At 45.9% G+C, this 23,944-nt stretch overlaps 1 protein-coding gene, 1 long non-coding RNA gene and 1 pseudogene across 2 annotated transcripts; all 3 read left to right on the top strand.

The window, feature by feature from the left end:
* The first annotated feature begins 3,662 nt into the window (after positions 1–3,662).
* On the top strand, positions 3,663–10,422 carry LOC125548823 (annotated as a pseudogene).
* Positions 10,423–12,138: 1,716 nt separating this feature from the next.
* LOC125545258 lies at positions 12,139–18,043 on the top strand. The gene is made up of 11 exons (XM_048709149.1): positions 12,139–12,163; positions 12,619–13,400; positions 13,502–13,654; positions 13,746–14,390; positions 14,503–14,850; positions 14,945–15,140; positions 15,213–15,334; positions 15,425–15,681; positions 15,770–15,845; positions 15,955–16,103; positions 17,934–18,043. The coding sequence occupies exons 2-4, from the start codon at positions 12,639–12,641 to the stop codon at positions 13,989–13,991; spliced, it is 1,161 nt and encodes a 386-aa protein (XP_048565106.1). The 5' UTR covers positions 12,139–12,163; positions 12,619–12,638; the 3' UTR covers positions 13,992–14,390; positions 14,503–14,850; positions 14,945–15,140; positions 15,213–15,334; positions 15,425–15,681; positions 15,770–15,845; positions 15,955–16,103; positions 17,934–18,043.
* Positions 18,044–18,167: 124 nt separating this feature from the next.
* Positions 18,168–23,567, top strand: LOC125545259. The gene is made up of 2 exons (XR_007299937.1): positions 18,168–22,730; positions 22,854–23,567. It is a non-coding gene; the product is annotated as an uncharacterized LOC125545259 (long non-coding RNA).
* Positions 23,568–23,944: the final 377 nt, after the last annotated feature.

Below are 23,944 nucleotides of genomic sequence, written 5' to 3'. Positions count from 1 at the left end.
GCATAACGTAATCTCGGTGTGACCGATTACACAAACTCGGTGGGACCGATTTTGGTAATAAGCTAACCAGAGAGTTGGTCAGGTAAACTCGATGGGACCGATTCGCTCATCTCGGTGAGACCGAAATGTTACAAAAGGGAAACAGAGAGTTTACATTGCAATCTCGGTGGGACCGATCGCTCATCTCGGTAAGACCGAAACGTTACGAAGGGAAACAGAGAGATTACAATCCCATCTCGGTGAGACCGAGATCCCTATCGGTGAGACTGATTTTCCTAGGGTTTGTGGCAGTGGCTATGACATTTGAAACTCGGTGGCGCCGAATAGAAAGAATCGGTGGGGCCGAGTTTGACTTTTGGTTTAAGTCATATGTGGATGTGGGAAGGTAGTTGAGGATTTTGGAGCATATCACTAAGCATTTTGAGTAAGCAAGCCATTAAGCAACACCTCATCCCTCCTTGATAGTATTGTCTTTTTCTATAGACTCAATGTGAGCTTGGATCACTAAAATATAAGATGTAGAGTCTTGAGCTTCAAGCTTGAGCCAAACTTTTTGTCCTTAAAATTTTGAGGGATCCACTTTCCTCATCCATGCCATGCCATTCATTGAGCTTTTCCTGAAATATTAATCTTGGAATAATGTTAGCTCAATGAGCTATATGTTGTTAGGAATTACTAAAACCACCCAGGGATAGTTGCACTTTCAGCCCTCTATATTGCTAAGCCACCATCTGGCACCTTTTGTGCCAATAGGAACCAACAACAAACTCCACACATATTGTTTTCAATTTTCCTTAGAAGGTTATGATTGTGGCAGCCCATACACAAGTATACATAAAATTGTCGGTTTGAAGGCAAGTTTTCGTGGAACTACATATTCTGTTATTTCGTTGATACCTATCACAAAGTTGGTTTTTAGTTTCCAAAAATTCAAATAATCATTTGGTTAAAACTAACACATGTTATGGCAGGGCGACCCCACTATGAGGCCGAGTCAGACGGGGAGTGCCCTAATGTCCGTCTACCGCTAGGTCCGGTTGGACCCGAGCCATCCCTCTCTTTTGGTCCGTGTTCAGCCCCTTGATCGTTGTGATGTTCAGAAATTGCTGATCATCACAATTGGCAATCATTTCTTATACTTTGTCCTCACTATCTAAAATCACTATCCTTTCACATATTTTCCTTCTCTTTCACGTAGTACATGTTATCATTTGCCACCTAGCCTTCTGTCTCAATGAGTGCTAGCAAAGTAAGAAAATTTATGTCTAACAGGGAATATGTTCTTTTCACATTGTCTCTACCTTGGAAATGTAATCTTACTTTCCATAATGTCATCATCCAAAATGTGCAAGATATTGTATTAGCTCTACCCTAAACACCAATTAAATAACTAAATTACTAACACCAAACCCCAAATTAGTTGCACTGAATTGGTAATACTAAACCATAGGTTAGTTACACTAAATTACTAACATTGACCCCCAAATTATTAACACTAGATTACTAACACACCACTACTTTAACTATGCAACACATTGACACTCTACAATTGCTTTGAACTATAATTCCCTATTTGCAGTAGCACTATAACCTAATTGCATTTTCTCCCCAATAGAGAGGCTGACCATTATAACCTAATTGCATTTTCTCCCCAATTGCAGGATGTTAATGCAAGAAACTACAATCTGTCTTTTATGTTTCCTGAAGCTTGTCCAGCAGGTTCAGAGGAGCAGCGTCCATCTACGGTTGACGTACAAGGCACGTCTCACGTGCATCCTATAGCGCCATGCATCCAGCCGGCGTGTATCACGGGTCTGATGGCACAAAATCAAGCTCCCGTTCCAGGAAATCCATCGCAGCTTGAGTTGGACGTGCCCAGGACAGCGTCTGTGCCTGACGTGCCCGAGAGCGCGTCTGCGCGCGTCGAAGCTGCCGCAGTTGCACCGGCCGCTCCCGGGGGTGCTCCTCCGATGCCGCCGGCTGCGCCATGCACCAGCCAGACCGCTGGCCTCTTCGTTGCCGCCGGCCGCACGGCCGGCTCCTCCGGCAGCCCCTATTGTCGAGCGAGCTCTCACGCGTCTGTAGAACAATGTCGACTGTCCGAAGATCTGCACTGATGGCACTGTCCGATACAACCCGTACCGTCGCAGTTTCAGTGCCGTCGTATCCGCTCCATCCACGCACCGACAGGCTCTTGTTGACCCTGCGTGGAAAGCTGCCATGCGGGAGGAGTTTTCTGCTCTTCAGCGCACTACAACGTGGTTGCTCATCTCACGTCCCTCGGGCACCAACATTGTCAGCTGCAAGTGGATTTTTAAAGTAAAGCAACGCCCTGATGGCTCTCTGACAAATATAAGGCTCAACTGGTTGCTCGTGGGTTTACTCAGGAATATGGTATCGATTAGCTTGACACATTTAGTCCAGTTGTTAAACCGACTATGGTTCGCCTTGTGCTCTCGCTTGCTATTTCACAGGGGTGGTGTCTGCGACAGATTGATGTCAGCAATGCATTCCTTCATGGCGTGCTTCACGAGGATGTGTATATGCAGCAGTCACCTGGTTTCGAGGATTCTCGTTATCCCCACCATGTTTCCAAGCTTTGGAAGTCTATTTACAGGTTGAAACAGTCTCCGCAGGCTTGGCATTCTCGCTCAAGGATACTGTAGCGACTGGACTTCACATTCGTCAGTCAAGCTCCACACTTCTTAGTGTCTTCATGAATGCTGACTGGGCCGGATGTGCCGATGACAGACGCTCCACGGGCGGTTTTGTGGTCTGCTTTGGACCCAACCTAGCTAATTTCATGGAGTGCTCGGAAACAACCCACAGTTTCTCGATCTAGTACTGAGACAGAATACAAGGCCCTTGCAAATTGTGCAGGTGCAGCTAAAGCTACTTGGTTGCAAATTTTGCTTAGGGAACTGGGAGTATCCCTACCACGACCACAGGCTATGATGTGATAATTTAGGCACCACCCACCTGAGTGCAAATCTAGTATTTCATGCAAGGACGAAGAATATTGAAGTGGATTTCCACTTCGTCGGAGAAAAAGTGGCGCAAGGAGCATTGGATGTCCATTTTGTGTCCTCCGGTGATCAAGTGGCAGATGCTTTCACTAAACCTGCTATAAAGATCATGTTGGAGAAATTATGATGCAATCTCAACCTTGTGGGTGATTGAGATTGAGGGGGAATGTTAGCGAGAATATCTCCTAGCATATCCGGTATATGATCTAATGTAATCAATAGTTGTCATGTATAGGAGATCCTAGGATCACTTGTATCAGTGAGAGATTCATCTGATTATTGTGTACGTGTTGTACAAGCCTATGCACGTGATGTACAAGGCAGCTCCTATATAAATAGACAAGATGATCTCTTCATATTTCCAACTGTGATTACCACTCACGAGCATCCCGACAATGCTACACGTACAAACAGTTTACAGGCTTTTACAGATGGGTTAGTTTTTATTGATCAACAAGTAAGCAGGACGGCCTACCCCCTGAAAATTAGGGGGGGAGAGGTTTGTGATTGGTTGTTAGATGAAAAGAACTTGTAAAGCTTGTAAATCTTTGTATGTCTAGCATTTTTGCGAGCATCCGGTCCGTTCTCTCTACCTACAGGAACGGAAGATCTGCGCAACCTTCCCGGGTGGCAGCCATGGCGCCAACTAAGGACCACGACGAGCCGCCGCTGCACATCCTCTTCTTCCGTTTCCTCCTTCCTGGCCACCTTATCCCCATGGCCGACATTGCCGCACTCTTCGCCGCTCGCGGCGTCAGGTGCACCGTCCTCACCACGCCCGTCCAAGCCTCCACCATCCGCTCCGTCGTCGACCGCGCGAACAACAACAGCGCCGCCGGCACCCCGATCTCCATCTCCGTCGTGCCTTTCCCCGACGTCGGTCTCCCGCTGGCCTCCCAGAGCAGGACGGACCTCGGTACGTCCAGGGACATCCATGACAGGTTCTTTCTGTTAGAATACCGTTTAATCTTCTGTAATCTAACCTTCCCTCTATCTCTTCTTCTCGTTTCCTATTCTGATTCCTCATGTATCGATGAGTCCTAGCGATCATCGTAGACTTGTACGTCATGACAGGGGCCGTTCCTGTCTTCCATAAATAAACACACGTGGCTCCCATCGGGAGTAGGAACGCTTCCACCACATCTTACATGGTATACAGAGCCACGCTCTTCCACAACATCTAGCGATACAGAAAAACGAATCTCTCGCTATCGATCGTACCATGGCGTCCTCCTCGAGCGCTACCTGCCTCAATCTCGGTGCTCCACCAACCGAGAGGCTGACAAGGTGGAACTACCTCCTCTGGAAGGCGCAAGTCTTGCCGGCCCTACGAGGTGCGCAGGTGACCGGCCTGTTAGACGGCAACGACGCCGCACCGCCAAAACAGCGCAGATCGAGCAAGCTGACAAGACCACGGCGATAGGGCCAAATCCTTTGTATGGGCCGTGGCTTTCGAAGGACCAGCATGTTCTGAGCTACCTGCTGAATTCGCTCTCGCAAGAAATTCTTGCACAGGTCATCGGTAAGGAGAATACCTTCGACCTCTGGACTGCTCTCACGACATTATTCGCCTCGCAATCTCAGTCCAGGATAACCAATCTGCGAATCGCTATCTCCAACACCAAGAAGGGCAGCATGTCAAGCAATGCTTTCATCGCCAAGATGAAGAGCCTCGGCGACGAGCTTGCCGCAGCTGGGCGCCTTGTGAGCGATCCAGAGATGGTTGACTACATCCTCGCTGGTCTTGATCGGGACTACGATCCCGTCGTTGCAGCAGTCGGCGCCATCAAGAACTCCATCACCGTTGACGAACTCTTCTCGCAAATCTCTGCCTTTGATCAAAGGATGGAGATGCTACGTGATGGACCAGCAGGGTTTCGTTCGTCAGCAAACGCCATCTATAGAGGGCGAGGTCAGTACCGCGGCAGAGGAGGCCGTGGGCGAAGTAAAAGAGGGGGACGCGGTCGTGGGAACCGCCCTTCTCCCTCTCCTACTCGTGGCGGAGGCCATCAACAACGTCCTCGGCCGCAACCACAACAACATCAACAGCAAGAAGGAGACTACCCAGAGTGCCAGATCTGTTACAAGTTCCATCCCGGCGGGGCAAGAGCCTGCTGGTGGCGCTATGAGGAAGATCAAGAAGAGAAGAAGAAGGCGGCAAATCACATCACCAACTCCCATGGGATAGACACAAATTGGTATGCAGATTCAGGAGCCACCGAACACATCACAGGGGAGCTCGACAAGTTAACCATGCGAGAAAGGTACCATGGTGGTGATCAAATACACACGACAAGTGGAACAGGTATGGATATTACTCATGTTGGTAACTCAATTGTTAAAACTCCCGTAAAAGATCTACATCTAAATAATGTTCTTCATGTTCCCCAAGCATCAAAGAATCTTGTCTCTGTTCATCGCTTTGCTCTTGACAATAATGTTCTCATAATTTTTTATCCTCATTCCTTTGTGATCAAGGACTTGGCAACGAGGAGAGTCATTCTTAGAGGAAAGTGTGAGGGAGGCTTGTATCCGCTCATATCATCATCACCTTCATCATGGTCGAATAAGCAAGCTTGGAGTGTCACCAAACCTTCCTCGGCAAAGTGGCACAGTCGTTTGGGTCATCCTTCTTCAGTCATTGTTCAACATGTCCTTAGTAGAAATAAACTTCCGTTTGAGTCTAGTGTAGAGTCAATTTGTGATGCTTGTCAGCAAGCTAAAAGTCATCAATTACCATATCCCATCTCTACAAGTGTATCCACTGCTCCATTACAACTTATTTTTTCAGATGTGTGGGGGCCAGCCCCTACTTCAGTCGGTATATTTTCTTATTATGTTAGCTTCATTGATGACTATAGTAAGTTCACTTGGATTTATTTGCTAAAGAAGCGGTCTGATGTGTTCCAAGTATTTCTCAATTTCCAAAATCTTGTTGAATGTCAATTAAACTAAAAAATACTTGCTATGCAAACCGACTGGGGTGGTGAGTATGAGAAGCTAAATTCTTTTTTCCAAAAGATTGGAATTTCACATCATGTGTCTTGCCCCCACGCTCATCAGCAAAACGGTTCCGCTAAGCGAAAACATCGTCATGTTGTTGAAGTAGGACTGGCATTGCTAGCAAATGCTTCCATGCCACTTAAGTTTTGGGATAAAGCTTTTCTCACAGTCACATACCTCATAAATATTCATCCTAGCAAAGTCATAAACTTTGAAAATCCCATCACACGTCTTTTTGGTGTTAAACCAGATTACAAGTCTCTCAGAGTCTTTGGATGTGCATGTTGGCCGAATCTAAGGCCATACAACACACGCAAGCTTGCGTTTCGTTCAAAAAGATGTGTCTTTCTAGGTTATAGTCCTATGCATAAAGGGTCAAGTGCCTTGATGTGCCGACGGGTAGAGTCTATATATCTCGAGATGTTGTCTTTGACGAGTCGGTATTTCCGTTCGAATCTTTACATCCAAATGCCGGAGCCCTTCTTCGTCAGGAAATTCTTCTTCTTCCATCCACACTTCGAGCTTTTGATCATGGGGGAAACAATTGTGCTAACCAATATGATAATATTCCTGCTGGAACCGGTTCTTCTATTGCACGTGTGCAGGTCCCTGAAGAAACGACGCCCAAAATGATCAACATGATCAAAATCTGGCTCAAGATGATGCTATATTTCATGTGGAAGAACAAGACGAAGCTGGCGCGGCGTACGAAGAGGATATGGCAGCACCTGAAACTCCTGTACGTCGATCTCCTTTGGATCGCGCGCGTAGATCTCCGTTGGATCACGGGCCGGCCAGTCAGGAGGGCCAGGCTACAGCGAGCCACCCCGCGCCCGACACGTCATCACAAGGAGATTCTCCCTCGCGGCGCGAGCGCACTCAGCGCATGCAGCCAACAGGCGTGGCGCGCGGGTCGTGCATGCAACCGACAGTGTTGCCAGGCGCGGGTTCTTCTGCGGCGGACGGATCGGCGGTTGCAGACGCAGTGGCCACATCGATGGCTACTGGATCTTCTGCGACAAGTTCTGAAACTTCTCCAGGATCTTCTGCGACAACCAGATCAGTTCAACCCCAAGAACAAAAACATGTCCAATCTCAACCTGCCGCATCAAGAGTTATGACTAGGTTGCAGAAAGGTATAACAAACCCTAAGGTGCGGAACAATGGTACTATACCGTATGGCATGTTGTGTGTTTCAGCTGAACCAACAAGATTGGACGATGCATTACGAGATCAAAGGTGGAAAAGTGCCATGGATGAAGAGTACAGTGCACTCATGAGAAACAAGACTTGGCACTTGGTACCGAATCAGAAAGGAAAGAATATCATTGACTGCAAGTGGGTGTACAGAATCAAAAGAAAGGCAGATGGCTCCATTGACAGGTATAAGACACGTCTTGTTGCTAAAGGCTTTAAACAACGTTATGGCATTGATTATGAGGATACCTTCAGTCCTGTTGTAAGGCTGCAACTATAAGAATTGTGCTAGCTATTGCTATATCTAGGGGATGGAGCTTAAGACAGCTAGATGTGCAGAACGCGTTTTTGCATGGTGTTCTGGAAGAGGAGGTCTACATGAGACAACCACCAGGTTATGAAAACAGGCAAAAACCTCACTATGTGTGCAAACTTGATAAGGCTCTCTATGGTTTCAAACAAGCACCTAGAGCATGGTACTCCAGGTTGAGTATGCAATTGAAACATCTTGGTTTTACTGCATCAAAGGCTGACACGTCTCTCTTTATATATAACAAGGCAAATACTGTTATTTTTGTGCTCATATATGTTGATGATATTATAGTTGCAAGTTCTTCAAAGAATGCGACTGATGCTCTTTTGCGTGACCTGAGTTCAGAATTTGCCTTAAAGGATCTTGGTGATTTGAACTTCTTTCTAGGCATTGAAGTTAAGAAGGTTCAAGATGGCATAATGTTGAAACAGGAAAAATATGCCACTGAACTTTTGGCTCGGATGGGAATGAAGGACTGCAAACCTTCACCTACACATTATCCTCTTCAGAACAATTGTCAGCACATGAAGGAGAGCCCCTTAAAGAGGAAGAAAGCACTAGATACAGAAGTGCGGTTGGAGCTTTGCAATACTTAACCTTAACACGACCAGATATTTCATTTGCTGTTAACAAAGTATGTCAATATCTGCATGCTCCTACCTTAGTTCATTGGACAGCTGTTAAGAGAATCATACGGTATGTTAAGCACACTGTAGGATTGGGACTACAAATCGGACGTTCAAATTCTACACTTGTTAGTGCTTTCTCTGATGCAGATTGGGCAGGTTGCAGTGATGATAGAAAATCAACAGGAGGTTTTGCTGTTTTCTTTGGTTCTAATCTTATTTCATGGAGTGCCAGGAAACAAGCAACTGTGTCAAGGTCAAGTACTGAAGCTGAATACAAGTCATTGGCAAATGCTACTGCTGAAATTATTTGGCTTGAATCTTTGCTTGAGGAATTGGGAGTGAAGCAACGTCGTATCTCATGTCTATGGTGTGACAATTTGGGTGCTACTTATTTGAATGCTAATCTAGTCTTTCATGCCAGAACTAAGCATATTGAGATAGACTTTCACTTTGTACGAGAAAGGGTTGCTGAAAAGAAGTTGGAGATACGCTTTATTCCATCCAAGGATCAAGTGGCAGATGGGTTTACTAAAGCTCTTCCAGCAAAACCGTTTGAGGAGTTTAAGAAAAATTTAAATATAGGATAGTTTAGATTAAGGGAGGCTGTTAGAATACCGTTTAACCTGTTGTAATCTAACCTTCCCTCTATCTCTTCTTCTCGTTTCCTATTCTGATTCCTTATGTATCGATGAGTCCTAGCGATCATCGTAGACTTGTACGTCACGACAGCGGCTGTTCATGTCTTTCATAAATAAACACACGCGGCTCCCATCGGGAATAGGAACGCTTCCACCACATCTTACACTTTCAGACGGCGGAGCTGCTGCGGGAGCCGTTCCGCCGGTTCTTGTCCGACCACCACGCCGACATCGATGCCGTGGTCTCCGACATCATCTTCCACTGGTCCGCCAACGCCGCCGCGGAGCACGGCCTCCCGCGCATCGCGTTCCTCGGCACCAGCATGTTCGCCCGTGCCTGCACCGAGACCGTGCTCCGGAGCAACCCGTTCGAGTCGTGCTCCGATGATCCCGCCGCCGTCGTCTCCCTGCCTGGCCTGCCGCATCGGGTCGAGCAGAAGCGGAGCCAGACGATGGACCCCGTGAAGCGGCCGCGTCAGTGGGCGAAGTTCCATCTCGCCAACGACGCAGACCGGTCGAGCTACGGCGAGATCTTCAACAGCTTCCGCGAGCTGGAACCGGGCTACGCCGAGCACTACCGTGCCACGCAGCTCCGCCGCCGCGTGTGGCTCGTCGGGCCGGTCGGGCTCGCCAGTGGCAGCCTGGAGGACGTGGGGTCAAGAGGCGCCGTCGCTGGCGCGCTCTCGGCGGACGCCGCCGGCTGCCTGCGGTGGCTCGACGCGAAACCGGCCAGCTCGGTGGTGTACGTCTCCTTCGGCTCGATGACCAGCTTCTCGGCGGAGCAGATGCGGGAGCTCGCCCGCGGCCTCGACCTCTCCGGCAAGAACTTCGTGTGGGTCATCGCTAATGACGGCGCCGGCGCATCCTCGGATCCGTGTAAGCCAGTCGGGTTCCCGACGACGAACCGTGGGTACATCGTCCGAGGCTGGGCGCCGCAGGTGCTCATCCTGAACCACCCTGCCATCTGCGGGTTCGTTACACACTGCGGCTGGAACTCGACGCTGGAGGCCGTGAACGCGGGCGTGCCGGTGCCCGATGGTGACATGGCCGCGGTACGTCGACCAGTTCTACAACGAGAAGCTGGTCGTGGAGGTGCTCGGAGTGGGCGTGGGCGTCGGCGCCGAGGAGTACGCGCCAAGCGTGGAGACCCACCGGGTGATCGCCGGCGAGGCGATCGCGGAATCCATCCGGAAAGTGATGGGGGAGGAGGGCGACGGCGCCGCCATGCGGAAGAAGGCAAAGGAGCTCGGCGTGATGGCGAGGGGCGCGGTAGAGAAGGGCGGGTCGTCGTACGACGACGTCGGGCAGCTCATGGAGGAGTTGATCGCCCGCCGGAGTTCCGTCGGATGCACTGCCGATGGCTAATGGTGATCCTCTAGCTGCGCTGCATCAGGAAGACGACGACACCATGTCACTCGATTTCGCAGTTCGTCGATCAGCTCGGCGAGCTACTCAGAAATTGTTTTGAGTTCGAGCCTTCGAGGGGAAATTTGTTTACTGGTGTCAAAGAACTGTACTCCGTAGCCTGTTGCCCGACGCAAAAATGCTACTCCTTCGTCCATAATATAGTAAGATCTTATTACATTCAACTAGATAATTGCCTGTGTATGTTGCAACGGGAGCATAATTTATACACTGGTGGCACCAAAATTTCAGTGAGTTATTGTACACAATCTCCATGGTTTATGTGCTATTTAATTGTTAATGTGATTTCGTAAATAAATTATACTGAATGCTACTATCACTACCCGTCGTTGTGACCGAACACAAAGGTATATACTCCCTTCATGTGCCTTGCAACGACTCTTAAATCGATATAACATGATTGTATTCGAAAATGCTTATGTGAGCGCGAGCTCACAGAAGCTCGCTATCTGTGCCATTTATTCACCTCGCGATATGAGCTGCAATGGGTATAGTGATGGGTATTCCTCCACATATATTATTGCTCCAAATAGGCCATGGCCCACTGCTCAGTTAACCCTGTTAGTCAGTGGGGCGGCGGATCAGACTGGACTAGACGGGACGAACCGTTTTCTCACGGAAGCTGGTCCAAAGGAGCCGTTTTGCTCATTTATGACAGCACCGGTGGTAGGTACCAATCTTCTCCAGCGCACCTACTCGCACTCATCCTTCTTCATATACAAGTCCACCCATTCCTCCCCCAGGCAGATCTTCTGAGCGAACTAATCCAGACTAGGGACACAAATCCTTCCGAAGAGCATGTCTGCATCGTCATCCTCAAGCGGCTTCGAGCAACTCCCGCCGCTAATCAGCTGCCCTTAGTGCGGCGGTAGGATCTTCACCTGGATTGCTCGGGCGGGGCAGAATGCAGGCATTCGGTTCTACAAGTGTGTCAACAAGGATGTGAGTACAATCCATTCTCCAGTCGTTCATCTAAGTATTCGTGTGCCATTCGGATCAGCTAGCACATCGAGTTTTAATGCCCGATTTGATTTGTTCTTGCAGTCTGGAATCTGCAACTACATGAGGACCAAGGAGGAGTACATTGCAGAGTTAAGCTTTCATTTGGGAACGGCACAACAGACAGGATACGGCAGCAACCAGGCCGGATCGGTTATGAACCGCAGAGTCCGTGTGGTCGAGCAGCAGCGCAGTGTTCCAGCCGTAGGCCAAGCCATCAGGGTTAATCAAGCAGGCTCTTCCGTCGCCGCGCTACGTGTTCTTGTGTTCTTGGGTGCTGCCATACTCTTTGTGGGTGTCCTTATTTTCTTGACGTTGCTGAAAGTAGCGTCACTCCTTAGCAGGTAGATGGTGGTCTTGGTCTTGTTGCCAGACTAGAAATAATGATTAGGAAGTGTGAAGTGTGTCTTTTGTAACCCAGTCGTTGGTAATCGGAATCAGTTAGTGCGTCCTTTGTATTCCAGTGGTTGGTAATGAGAATCCGGAAGCGTGTACTTTGTATCCCAGTGGCTGACAATGAGATTTGACTCTGGTTCTTCCCTAAGACCGTTGTTAAGATATGTGACATGCAATGAGCAATCAATTAATGTTCAGATATTTATTTTTGCCCCGACCAGCTTATCAATTGGGCAGCAGCACTAATACACGATCTTTTTTCTATAACTAATATATCATAATTATCTCTGTGGGAACAAGTTCGTTTACTATATAAATTGGAACCGGCAGGCGCTGTCAGCGGCATGACCGCTGGGCGCAATAAATTATTGCACCTACCCCGCTGATCTAGATTTTTCCTAACCTTATCTCCACCCACCAGCCCGCACCCACCCAACAGCCCTGTGTCTCGGTTGCCCCCGTTTCAGCTACACTCTCAAGCCAAGTCGCCGGTGATTTGGCCCACGGCGTAACCATTCTGGCGGGGGAGATCCACAGGTATTATTCAATCCCCTTCCTCCCCCTCGCCTCCCCTCATCGGCGCACGCCTATGACCGAGAAATCTACACAGTAGGTATTCAAATTTGCGCTAGATCAGAAAAGATGGATCTGTCGCCCCAGTCGATCTGTAATTTCGTGGTGCCTCACAACTGTTTGTCTGTTGTATCCTGATCCGCATGTAGTTATTCGAACCACCAGTCATAATTTGGGCTGTAATCACGCTCTTCACCGCATGAATTAATCAAGTTCAGTCACACTCCTGTTTATCCCAAAAGTATCTACATGCCTCACCTGGCAATCTGATTATCTAGTAATCATGCTCAGTCCAGCATAGTTCGTCAGCCATGAGGGGCCACACATGTACAGATGATTTCACTCCATGTTTTTTTAGCACAAGCACTCCATCTATCATATTCTAGCCTACATTCGTTGAAGCTCACTCAAAATCAAAGTTTTCATATTGGTAGGAATCATGTCTGACGCCGGAAGTTGTGATGGGGCCGCAGCCTCTGGGGATGCAGTTGATGACAACATTCATGGACAACCACAACAAGCTAATGAAGAACAGGCACCTCCTGCTCCAACTTCTCGAATTTCAGTCAGAAAGGCAGTAGAAGTAATCCAGACATTTGACGAATACAAGCGGTGGCTCATTACTGAAATTGGGTTTGGTGGAATGCTAAAGCTACCCTTGCTCCAGAAGCTTAATCTTAAGTTTAGCGCCTGGACTATGAGCAAGGTCTGCGTTGAGCGTCGAGCGATTGTTCTGTCAGAAACGAAGATACTAAAGTTTTTTGCGGAAGACATCCACAAGGTTTTTGGCATCCCATGTGGACACTGGAGTGTTAAAGGGCGCGATGGTTTCATCAAGCCAGAAGCAGTAACATTCATAAAGAGGACGCTAGGGATGGACAGGACGGGAGTGCATAGCCTGCGTGCGGCCGAGGAATTCCTTCTCCGTGACATATCCGAGGCTTCCAGCAAGATGGAGAAGGATTGCTTTCAGATTGCATTTGTCATTTTTGTTATGGGCCATGTGCTGGCACCTAGAACAAAACATGATTATGGCACCATAGACTACTGGGGTGCGTTGGCAAATACGGAGAACATATCACAATTCAATTGGTGTGAGTTTGTACTTGAGTTCTTGCTTGAGGCAGTCCGACGGCTTAAGAATGATATGATGGCCAACAATATGAACACCAATCTGGTTGGTTGCCACTTGTTTTTACAGGTTTGTCCTCTCATCGACATGGTTCCTGACATCATTTGTAATGATATATGTCATGCATTTTTCATTCACATCGATCCCATATTAACAACCTTTTCATGCAGATTTTCTTCCTTGACAATGTCGACCTTGGAATTTTCAACAAGAACCACAATGTTCTTCCTCGCATTAGTGACTTCGATCAGACCAGCATCAAGAACATGATAACAATGGCGACTGACATTGGGAAGGGCCCTACGTCCTACTCGAAATGCATGGTAACCATGGCAGCTTACTATGGTTTGGTGAACATTGTTTATTGATTTCGCCCTCATCATAATAAATGTGTTTCATATGTATCCATGGTAGATTCGTCAGGGTACTGATCTATGCTATGCTCGTTGCAACATTGCTGATTACACTGAGAGAACTTCCAACCAGCCAGTTGAAGGCGGCAATATGGAGGAAGATGTTTGCAAGTTCACGAACGACAGGAAAGATTCAGCTCATGTATCTTCTTCAGCAGCCGGCAACCTAATGGATGTACATACACCACTACCTATGCTTGGACTAATGGACTTTACAGAGCACATGCGGAGCCGATACCCAGTCTAGTATGATTCGCTGCTACGGTTGATTCGATTTTTTCAGTATTTTCTGAGATTTTCCCATCATTTGTATCTGGTGGTAGTCATGGCATCTATACTGATTCTGCTGATGTATGTCGTTTTCTTTCTGTGCTGCAAGTTAGGGATGAGTTGAGTTTTATACTAAAGGAGCAGAATGCCAAATGCCAGCGTGAAATCAACACCGCCCGCGCAAATATGCAGGCAGACATGATCAAATTCGTGGACAAACTAATGGCATCAATCAGCAAGAGGTGCATCTGCTGTACCGCTAGAGGGTTTACTGACTGTCCGGCAAGAGCAGTAGATACATTTCCAGTTGATACACTGAGGACTGCGATTGGACAGAAAATACCAGGAGTCAGGCTCGATATGTCTGCATGCAAAGGTCTTGATCGTTGTTCATTGCAATCCCCTGTTTTTGTTTCTTTGCATTTTTGCAACGACTTCCTCCCGTGCCAATAGTTCATTTCATATGATAACTTTCACTCTATTTTCAGATGGCAACTCTGGACCGAGTATCCATGGCGATGACCAGTCAGGACGGCTCCAGAACAAGAGGACACGACATGATGAAGGAGCAGTCGCAACAATGACATCTCAGATACTTCAGTTTGCAAGGCATACACTGCAGGCTATCAGCAAAATGTTTATTGACTTGCCGGATGACGGCAGCACCACTGCATTTGGACAGAAGGCAGAGGGACTTCCTGGAAGAAAATATGTATTCAGATCTGGATTCCAGACAGACCCATGGGTCAGGGGTCTGTCCCGCTACCACCGCAAACGTATGTTTGCCAACAATTAGAAGGGTTCTTTGCTACGTCACCGCCAGAAGAACTATGCAGGTGATTATGTCAAACCAGACTATTATGGTGCATATTCATTATCTGTATTCACACTTTAACCATTATGTTGACACTCCTTTTTCCATATACTCAGGAATTTTCTTGTGCATGAGAACCCGAGGTACTTACGAATAACGGGTTCAGCGTTGAAAAGCCAGCTTATTGAAGATGAGCTAATCGACCATGAGGTGATGTCAGTCATTATCAGAAGGTATTGCCAGTCTGATCAGGAAGCAGACAAACACTCCCCATACTTAACGTGGAGACACCCAATTGAACCGGAATTTTCGGTCAGTCGTAAATAGCTATCCACATCTTCGGCAACTTGTTTTTCAATATACATTTATTTTATCCATGCACAGACGATTGGATTTGACTGAATGCAGATAATGGTACTATCGGATTATGATTACCTACATCGGTGTCAATCCAGAAAGCACTGTGTGCCGACGCACTCAAATATGACATCACATCAGCTCAGTTGGTATGAGAGTAAACTAGCACCAACCCTTTGATTTTTGTATTATCCTGTGGCAACTAATTGGTCCCCTAACACTTCAATTCTTCTTTGCAGTTCTTCACGCCGGTCCCATGACCCAAAGGATGGATTGTAGTTTTCTGGGACATGGTAACCCGCCTCATGTTTGTTATTGATCCAATGTACAGCAAGAGAAGCCAACCACTGACCACTCAGCAGAGAGACGAGATTATAGCTTGGAAGTTACATGATGCCTTGTTCATTTGCTTAAATGAGTATTATGCTGGCTGGCCCGTGAGGAAAGATGGTTGGAAAGCCACCTTCCCCGCACTTGCTGATAGCATTTTCTCTCGGTATTGTGTTCCCCAACCCCCTTTCTGTTACCTCATTACGTGTAATGTCATCAGTGGGTTCTTATGAAAATCTGTTTGCTCTGAGCAGTAATGAAACTGGAGCTTGTGTCATCCATATTGCCCTCCATTTCGACGGGAAAAAGCTGAAGATGCCCCTCACCAAGGTTTGTTATCGATGTCACCGAGCCTAATTACATTCCTCTCTACGGTTTCCATGGAATCCTTTTGAAATTTTTTGCCCTAACCAAATCCCCTCCCGGTGGCATTACACAGCACACAATATCGAAGGTGAAGTGGGAAACGCTGTACGAGTGCATGAAGTTGCAGGGCAATTTCTCACCCCATGCACGTGATGCTCTGTGGCGCCTTCTTGCACCATCGGACAATATATCTGAGGAAGATTGACTCAGCAAACTCTACCGGTTGGCATGGAGCTATCCTTATGTTCTTTTTTCACTTTACACCCTAGATATATGTCTACTTATTTCATCGTAGCAAATGTATGCGCCAAGGTCATGTTTACTATCAGTCATTTCAGTTTTATCGTTATGCGCCAAGCATTAGTTGGTACTAAACTTCTTATGATGTGTCTGAACAAATCTACAAATACTTTTATTTTTGCATATCCACATCATGTCCCCCCCATCCTCCCCGGTTCTGATATGTGCAATGGGAGGAGGAGCACATGCCACGCCCATCTTCTCACATACATGGACGCGTGTGCCATTTTTCATCTTATTACCAACTCAAAACAGCTAGCTCGTTCAATCAAAACTTCGCGGTACAGAAGGACCCATCGGCCATGTAGACACATTGTATGTATGCATTGAGCACCGGGCGACAATTCAAGTCACATATCTCAGCACATGCCTTGTTCGATATATTTAAATTTATAGTTATCCCGGGTTGCTACTAATATGCCGAGACAAATAACCATGCATCATGCGATAGGAACACTTGATTGTGCTAACATTATCATCCCACATTTTCCAGTCTCCATCTAATCAACAACCTTAAAGCTTCGCCCACCCTCTGCCCCGCCATGTTTCGCCATGATGTAGACACACTATGTCAGAGGCATACCCATATTGCATTATGCCATAGTAATGCAAAATCATAATTCATCAATTGCATATTGTACTACATAATTAGTTTACGCACAAGCCAAACATCACAGAACTGCTAGCACACAACAGTAAGGTTCAAACTTAATTGTCGGAGTCCACACTTACGTCTTACACAATGAACAACCTAAACATGACTGTCTTCTTACATAAATGTCACAAATAGGTTTGTCTTGAACTAGTACATGGCATACAGGCAGTGAACACAATCACTTACACACCACTTTAGTTGGGGCGCAAGCTCAATTGTGCCAATCCTTGATGCCGTGATGTCTTCAGTCTTCTAGTGCCGGGTAGTACACAAATGGCAATCCTACATACGTGATACATCTGGTAGTAACTTATTCATTGAAGCCAACAAGTGGTCACAATCACACATGCACATATCAGGAGGTGGGTGCAAGCTAAATTGCAACCTTTATCGGCGCCAACATGTCTTCAGTTTTCATCGGCCGGTCAACCGTTCGAACCATTACCACACCACATACATGTGGGGAGGCAACTAACATTCGCGGTTGTCGTCATATTCAAACAAGATTCTGACCCGTCGCACAAATACTGTTTCAAAATGCTTCCTCTCATCTTGTAGCTGCCTAGAATGGCAGGACTTCCTCAAGCATGAAATCTGGGAGATCTCCCATGTTCCCCCTCATGGAGATAACTTCATATGCAATTGACTGCCGCAGGTAGTTAAGGCGCGCCTGCACATAATGAACATGACAATTAGGGAGGTTCGACTAGCTGTTTACAGAGTTGAACCAAGGCTTCAATATATTCGTGTGGTATAATTCTCATCGGTGTTAGCACATTCTGAAGATATAGGCCAGTGTAATTCCTGCTGTAGTTTACAATGTGCAGCCAGCTGTCCTCTCTGCATTCTCCATCATCACATCAAATCAGTCAGACTGTTAAATGTGGACAGTAAATAAATATCGACATTTAGAGTGATAGCATTTTGACCATACATCTCGCAGCTTTCATGCATGTTCACATTGTAGTTGATTGTCCACCCCTGAGCAGAGATGTACCAACCAGGGATATTCTCATGTATGCAGTGCCGAAGTCCTGCTAGAATGAAGTTTGCATTGTCTTCATGCTTGTACTGCACCTCTGACATTGGCTCTGAAGTCTCACAGGGGTCCATGACCAACAATGTCCTCTCCTCGACATCCACGACATATAGTGAGTAGCTATCCATCATTGGAACTGGTAGCATGAGCTGCATATCTGAAGTAATAGGCGAGTCTTTTTAATACATACCAAATGCTAATTATGATGTACGAACATATGCGGAATACAAAACATCATATATATATATATGTATGCATTGCGAGTTGATACCTTCTTTGTCCACTGCAGGCGATAGCCGAGCGCCTCATAACTCATCCTTGTATTCATGAATTCGAAGTCCAAATCGTATGACCTGTACATGAGAGCAAGCTGCCCGAAGATGCAACAAATTATTGCAAGCACCGCAATTTGTCATTTAAAGGAGCTTTGATGATGTCATGTAAGTAATCACTCACCACAAATCGCAAGTCAAATATGTGTCGCCACCTGATCTCCCAATCACCGTACATCATATCATCCTTGTACACAAGCATTCTTGACACAACCGTCCAACCGATTGTTGTTACATGCCCACCAGGACCAAATTCGTTAACAAAGTCCTCACCTGACATCACTATCAGGTATGGCTCGCGGTGTTTGTACCATTTCCTGCAAATAAGAAAGGACAAGGCCGCAATACATGTCAGCCCATAAACCAGTTGTCTACTTCCACTGTATTCTAATTCAACTTTCACTCTACCTGCTGCGATTCCTGGAGCTTCTCGTGCACATTTTGTCCCAGAATTCTACAACATTCTTTGCAAGGGGCTCTTCATGCTTCAGACCAGCTTTTCCGGGGAATATGTCTCCCTTATCAGTCATTTCCATCTTCACTATGGTTCTCACCATGCCAACACGCAATCTCAGGTTTCTATTCATTCGGCCTGAAACCACTCCTACACCCCTCTGTAGAACAACATCATCTGCACCACCCAATGACCGTACAGTCAAAACCCACATTGATGATGCCGCTGAGACTAACACATGTATGTATGTATTCTAACCAACTGTGAACTAACTTGGATTGATTGCTGGCTCTAAGTCTGTACCATGTGGATCAGTTCCAGTAGTATTCACTGCTGCCGAGTTTTCTCCTACAGCCCTGACTGCATGTGCAAATTCAACAAATGATGGAGACATGTAATGTCATCGATGACCCATTTTTTACTCATCCTTAGGAGTTTGCATCGTCTCACCAGTAATCCCTGGGAATGCATATCCCGTGCTTCTACGAAGAACACCTATGCCTACGGGCACTTGCTCTAGTCCTGGGAAATCATGTACTACAAATTGTCACACGAATGTGGTTGTTTCTTCGTCATCATATAACAATTTTTTTGCTTACGGACCTTCATGACCAGCGTCTCGAGACAGTGTGTTCATCTCATGCCCAACATCTCCACAATTAGCACCTACTCCTGAACCTTCACTGACTTCCCTGACTGTTTGGAACAATCACAAGTAGTGAATGCAACATGTCAGTACAGACATAGGTTATCCCCAATAATTAATGTTTTAACTTACTTGTTATCCCTGGGAAGGCAAATCCCATGTTGATACGGAGAACACCTCTTCCAGTTGCAACTGCTTCATTTAGTTCGGATCCTGCCAATTTATTCACTACAATTTTGTCAATTTTCTTCATATGTTTTCATTTTTCAATGAATGAAAAGGTGATCTTACTGACCTTCATGGTGCTCTTGCCTACCACCACCTCCAGGATTACCCCCTGCTGCCGAACTTAGCCCGACTGCCCTGATTGATTGGTACAAATACAATATGTACATCAGTATAGTCACAATTGAATTGCTTTTTATCATCAGCACATAATATTTTACACACTTGTGCTCCTGTGGAAGACATATCCTGTGCTGTCATGAAGAACTCCTCTTCCAGCTGCCACTGCTTCAGTTTGTTCTATCTCTACAAATACATGCAATCTAGATTGTTACGCCACTGTTCAAGAGCTTTGATCTTCATAAGTCCAACTTTTAGCTTAACCAACCTTGATGACGCTCATCATTTCTTTCTTCTGCCATTACAATATTGCCAGCATTTCCGCAAGCATTTAGAGATCCACCTTCATTCCTGTCTAATTCGTTATCAGTATTACCTTGTTCGTCTGCCCCTTCGTTTGTTGATGTCCGTGTGTTAGATATCTCTAGCCTCATCCTCTGTCGGCGGTTCTGGCTTCCTCTGTTTGCGGTCCTCTTCTGTCACCTCCTGATGCCGTCTCCAGCTATTCCTGCGCATGCAGACATTCCCGAAACTTTATTATACCTACTATGATCATGGACACCGGTTATTTATGTACACTGACAGTATCATCACCTGCTCCATAAGTCGCAGCTGTCACACCTCTAGTTTGCAATGCCGATGACAAGGTTTGATACCCTTGTGGTGGTGATGATCCAATGTATGCCACCCATACAGTTGGTAAATATATTCAGCCGACGAAACTACTTAATGTAATTTATGCAGCCATGAACATCACTCACCATCTATATTAGTATGAAACTTCATGCAAGGAACGTCTGATATGATCTCATTGCCTATGAATAATTAGATACCATCTTCATTATTTATCACCACACGTAATCAACTGTCATTGCTAAGATAGCCTGGCATGTAACTCACCTGTTGTCCTATTTGCTGGCATTTCCTCTTTTTGTCCTTCCCGTTCTGCTTCTTCACTATCCGGGTTATCTGCCATATCTTCCGTCTTCATGTAACCCACCCTTGGAGCCCGATCTGCCACAACAAAATTACTTTGTTAAATTTCCTAAGCAATGGTTTTTTCTATTTGACACACCATCGTTACAATTTATACCCGTTTGCTCTGGCCCTATGTTGGCCAAGGTGTCTGGACTGCTTATGGTTAGGTCAATCAATGGCACTGCAACAACTGATAGTTTTCATATGTTAGTGTTCTTAATTTTTAGATAATTTCTGTAGTTTACCATCATGTCGCACACACCTGATGCTATATCAATGACTTCATTGTCATTTATAGCAACGCTTGTCACCAAGTCAATGAATGGAACCTTCATTTCTGCATGAAATACATATATTATGTCAGCACGGACTATTCTAGAGGTTTTATAACATTCAGTAATGACAGGGCGGCTTAACTAACCATTCACATCATACAAAATTTGAACGGATGATGCAAACGGTCCATCTGCTATCATTTCCTCATTTTGTACAGAATCATCATCTATGAGGCTGTCATGGTGTCTTTCTAGCATCTCATCATAAGCCTCACTGCTTTCTTTTTCTGGAGACAATGGCCCTGCAACTACCGTTGTTGTTGCTATGACGGCATGTGTACTTTCCTCCATCACAGCATCCATCATATCGTGGACACCCATTCTCATTAACACAGCTTCAACTGCTCCAACAAAACATTTTTTCATATATGTGAGCCATCCATGCTTACATTGTTGCTCATGCAAAAATAGGTAAGTAAATTCATCACCGAAATACGGGGCTGACCTTCAATATCGGTAGATGCTTGCAGAAACCTAGTTATGAGTCCAGCATGAACGCTGTTGTCCGCCCTTTCCTCTGGATCGACCACGTACTCAGCAGAATCTGGAACGCCACTGCCGATTACTGCATATGCAGGCGTGACAGGTGTCTCTTCATGTGTGTTGGCTGATACACCTGTTGGTTCTATAGGTGGGTCTACACAAAACAAACATTCCTTTTCATAACCTAACCCATTCCAGCGCTTTACATTTAAGGTAAATTTGTATCTAAATTAATCTGTCTTACTCTCTGGTGCACATCCTGCATAATCAAGCAGTGGGATAGTGCTATCTTCTGTCCGCGCTTATGTACCTCTTCTAGCGGTTAGTTGTACTGGCGCAATTCCCGGAGGCGCTGCCAATTGTTTGAAGTGTGTTTAGTTTCTCTCGTAGGTTAACATTAGCAATGTACTAAATCACATACGAATTATCATAGAACGCAACTTCTTTACCTGGTATGCTTATCACCGGGGGCCACTGGACCCCTGTTTTCTTACCTCGTTTCTCTGCACATTTATAGACAAATGTTCTTCTTAATTAGTTATCAATCTCCTGACATGAAATGGCGTTAGTATGTGTTATATATGAGTTAATTTACCTTGCCGCTCCAAAACCCTTGCAGCGTTCCGGCCTATGCGTTCATACTGTGTCTTCACATCTTCATCACTATCTGAAGACTCAAATTCACTCTCTTCCTCCAATGCTGCTTTTCCCCTATCATTTGCATCAATTTGCACCATGCGGCTCTGCCTCCGGGCTTCATATCCTCCTTCATTGATAACAACTGGTAGCTCACGCTCCCTGACGGCTTCCACTTGAGTGTCTAGAAAATAGTAGTTCAGGGTAACTTCATCATTCAACTTAAGCACTCAAGAAAGGGTGATGAATGTTAGCTTGTCTATAATACACCACCTTCCGGAATGACCGCAACCTGATTGACCTCTCCTTCCATTCCATTTTCTGAACTACATCCATCACAGTCTGTGAAAGCCACAGAACGACACTTTATCAATTCATTTGAAATGCCTACTTTATGATACTTGTCATGCAAGGATCAACATCAACTGGAATTCATGACCTTTTTACTGTGAACTTACCAGTTTGTTGGCTTCTTGATCTGGACTGTGTGAAGATCGTTTCGGCCTCAAGCAGTACTGTTGAAACATTGTTGTGGTTTTGCACATATTCTTCTCTGCTGACAATATTCATGGCAGGCTGTACTGAAATATTATGATTTCCTTCCACATGCGCCTCATCATATGTGTCATACTCTGGAACTGGAAAGGTATTTCATGCAAACATCAATTCCATTAGTACATCAGACTTTTACAGTTCGTCGAACATAATATGTATTCTCATATTCATGCATTAGTTTTTCTTTTTTATCTAACCTGTTGGTTCGCTGCAGTCGCTCCCCACCTCTTCAACAACATAACCATGAGTCCAGACAGCAATTTGCAAATTTTCTGATTGATGCGCTGGGGTCGCATTATTTCCAAATTCAGTCCCAGAGACCATGGCTTCTTCATGCCGAGTCACCGTGACTTCTCCATCTGCTCTTTTAGCATCTTCGACAACTCTGTGAATAATGCGGCTCCCAAGGCGTCCATTGCCATCGTCAGGTCCAACCAATGCATCTTCATTATCACCTGCAAACAACTGAAAGTTTGGCAATACAGGATTTCAGTTCTTCCATCGTCAACTTCACTATGGAGTTAAAATGTATTCAACATATTTTTATAACTTACTGCACTAGCTATTGCATCCATTAGAGGGTGCCACATCCATATTCGCTGCACCATGTAGCCTACAGGCCTGGTCTGCAATACCATTTCGCATTTTGCAAACAATGTCAGTAGGTATGTTAGACAATATTACTCTAATTTCAGTGAAGTAGTAGTTCAATTACTGGGTAATATCCTGGGTTGTCTCTCTCTAGCTGGATCAATTTCCTCACTATTGGGCTGGAGTAAGCACAAATTCTTGGGAGCAGATTTGACTGTAAGCTCGCAGGCCCATAGTCCACCCAATCCAGCTGAACATACTGTAAAAACAAATCCAACTATGTCAGTCACTCATTTGATTCAGTAATAATATGAATGAGTACAGCTTGCAGTGTAAATGCCATATGATAAATTGACTTGCCTGCAAGAATAGCAAATGGCCACCTAGCATAAGCAGTTCTGCTCCATTCGCCAAGTTATCTTGGTATCTATCGGCAGAAATCATGATCAGGTCTACAGAGTATCGTGCAATGTTGTACTTCGCTATAGCCCATGGATCTTGGACAATTGGCAGCATCTCTTCTGGTATTGCAGTAGCAGATTGCCTTGGTCCCAACAAGGTGGACACAGCCAGCAGAGTGGATGCAACGGTGAATGCTATAGTCTCTGTCCCATTCATGCAACAAGGGTTTAGTTTACTAATGACTTCCTCAAGGTCTGACACCTTCAAGCCTCCTCTACCTCCCAGTCCTAGCATCCCCCTGATTTTCTTAAC

Source organism: Triticum urartu, chromosome 3 (genome assembly GCF_003073215.2).
Source record: "Triticum urartu cultivar G1812 chromosome 3, Tu2.1, whole genome shotgun sequence".
Classification (NCBI taxonomy): Eukaryota; Viridiplantae; Streptophyta; class Magnoliopsida; order Poales; family Poaceae; genus Triticum; species Triticum urartu.
Note: the sequence above shows the minus strand (reverse complement) of the source record. Positions and strands in the feature narration are given on the sequence as shown.

Coding starts and splice junctions, on each gene's coding strand:
- LOC125545258 (XM_048709149.1), top strand. CDS start 12,639: ATGTCTGACGCCGGAAGTTGTGATGGGGCCGCAGCCTCTGGGGATGCA. Junction 13,401..13,501: donor GTTGCCACTTGTTTTTACAG/GTTTGTCCTCTC, acceptor CTTTTCATGCAG/ATTTTCTTCCTTGACAATGT. Junction 13,655..13,745: donor CGTCCTACTCGAAATGCATG/GTAACCATGGCA, acceptor TATCCATGGTAG/ATTCGTCAGGGTACTGATCT.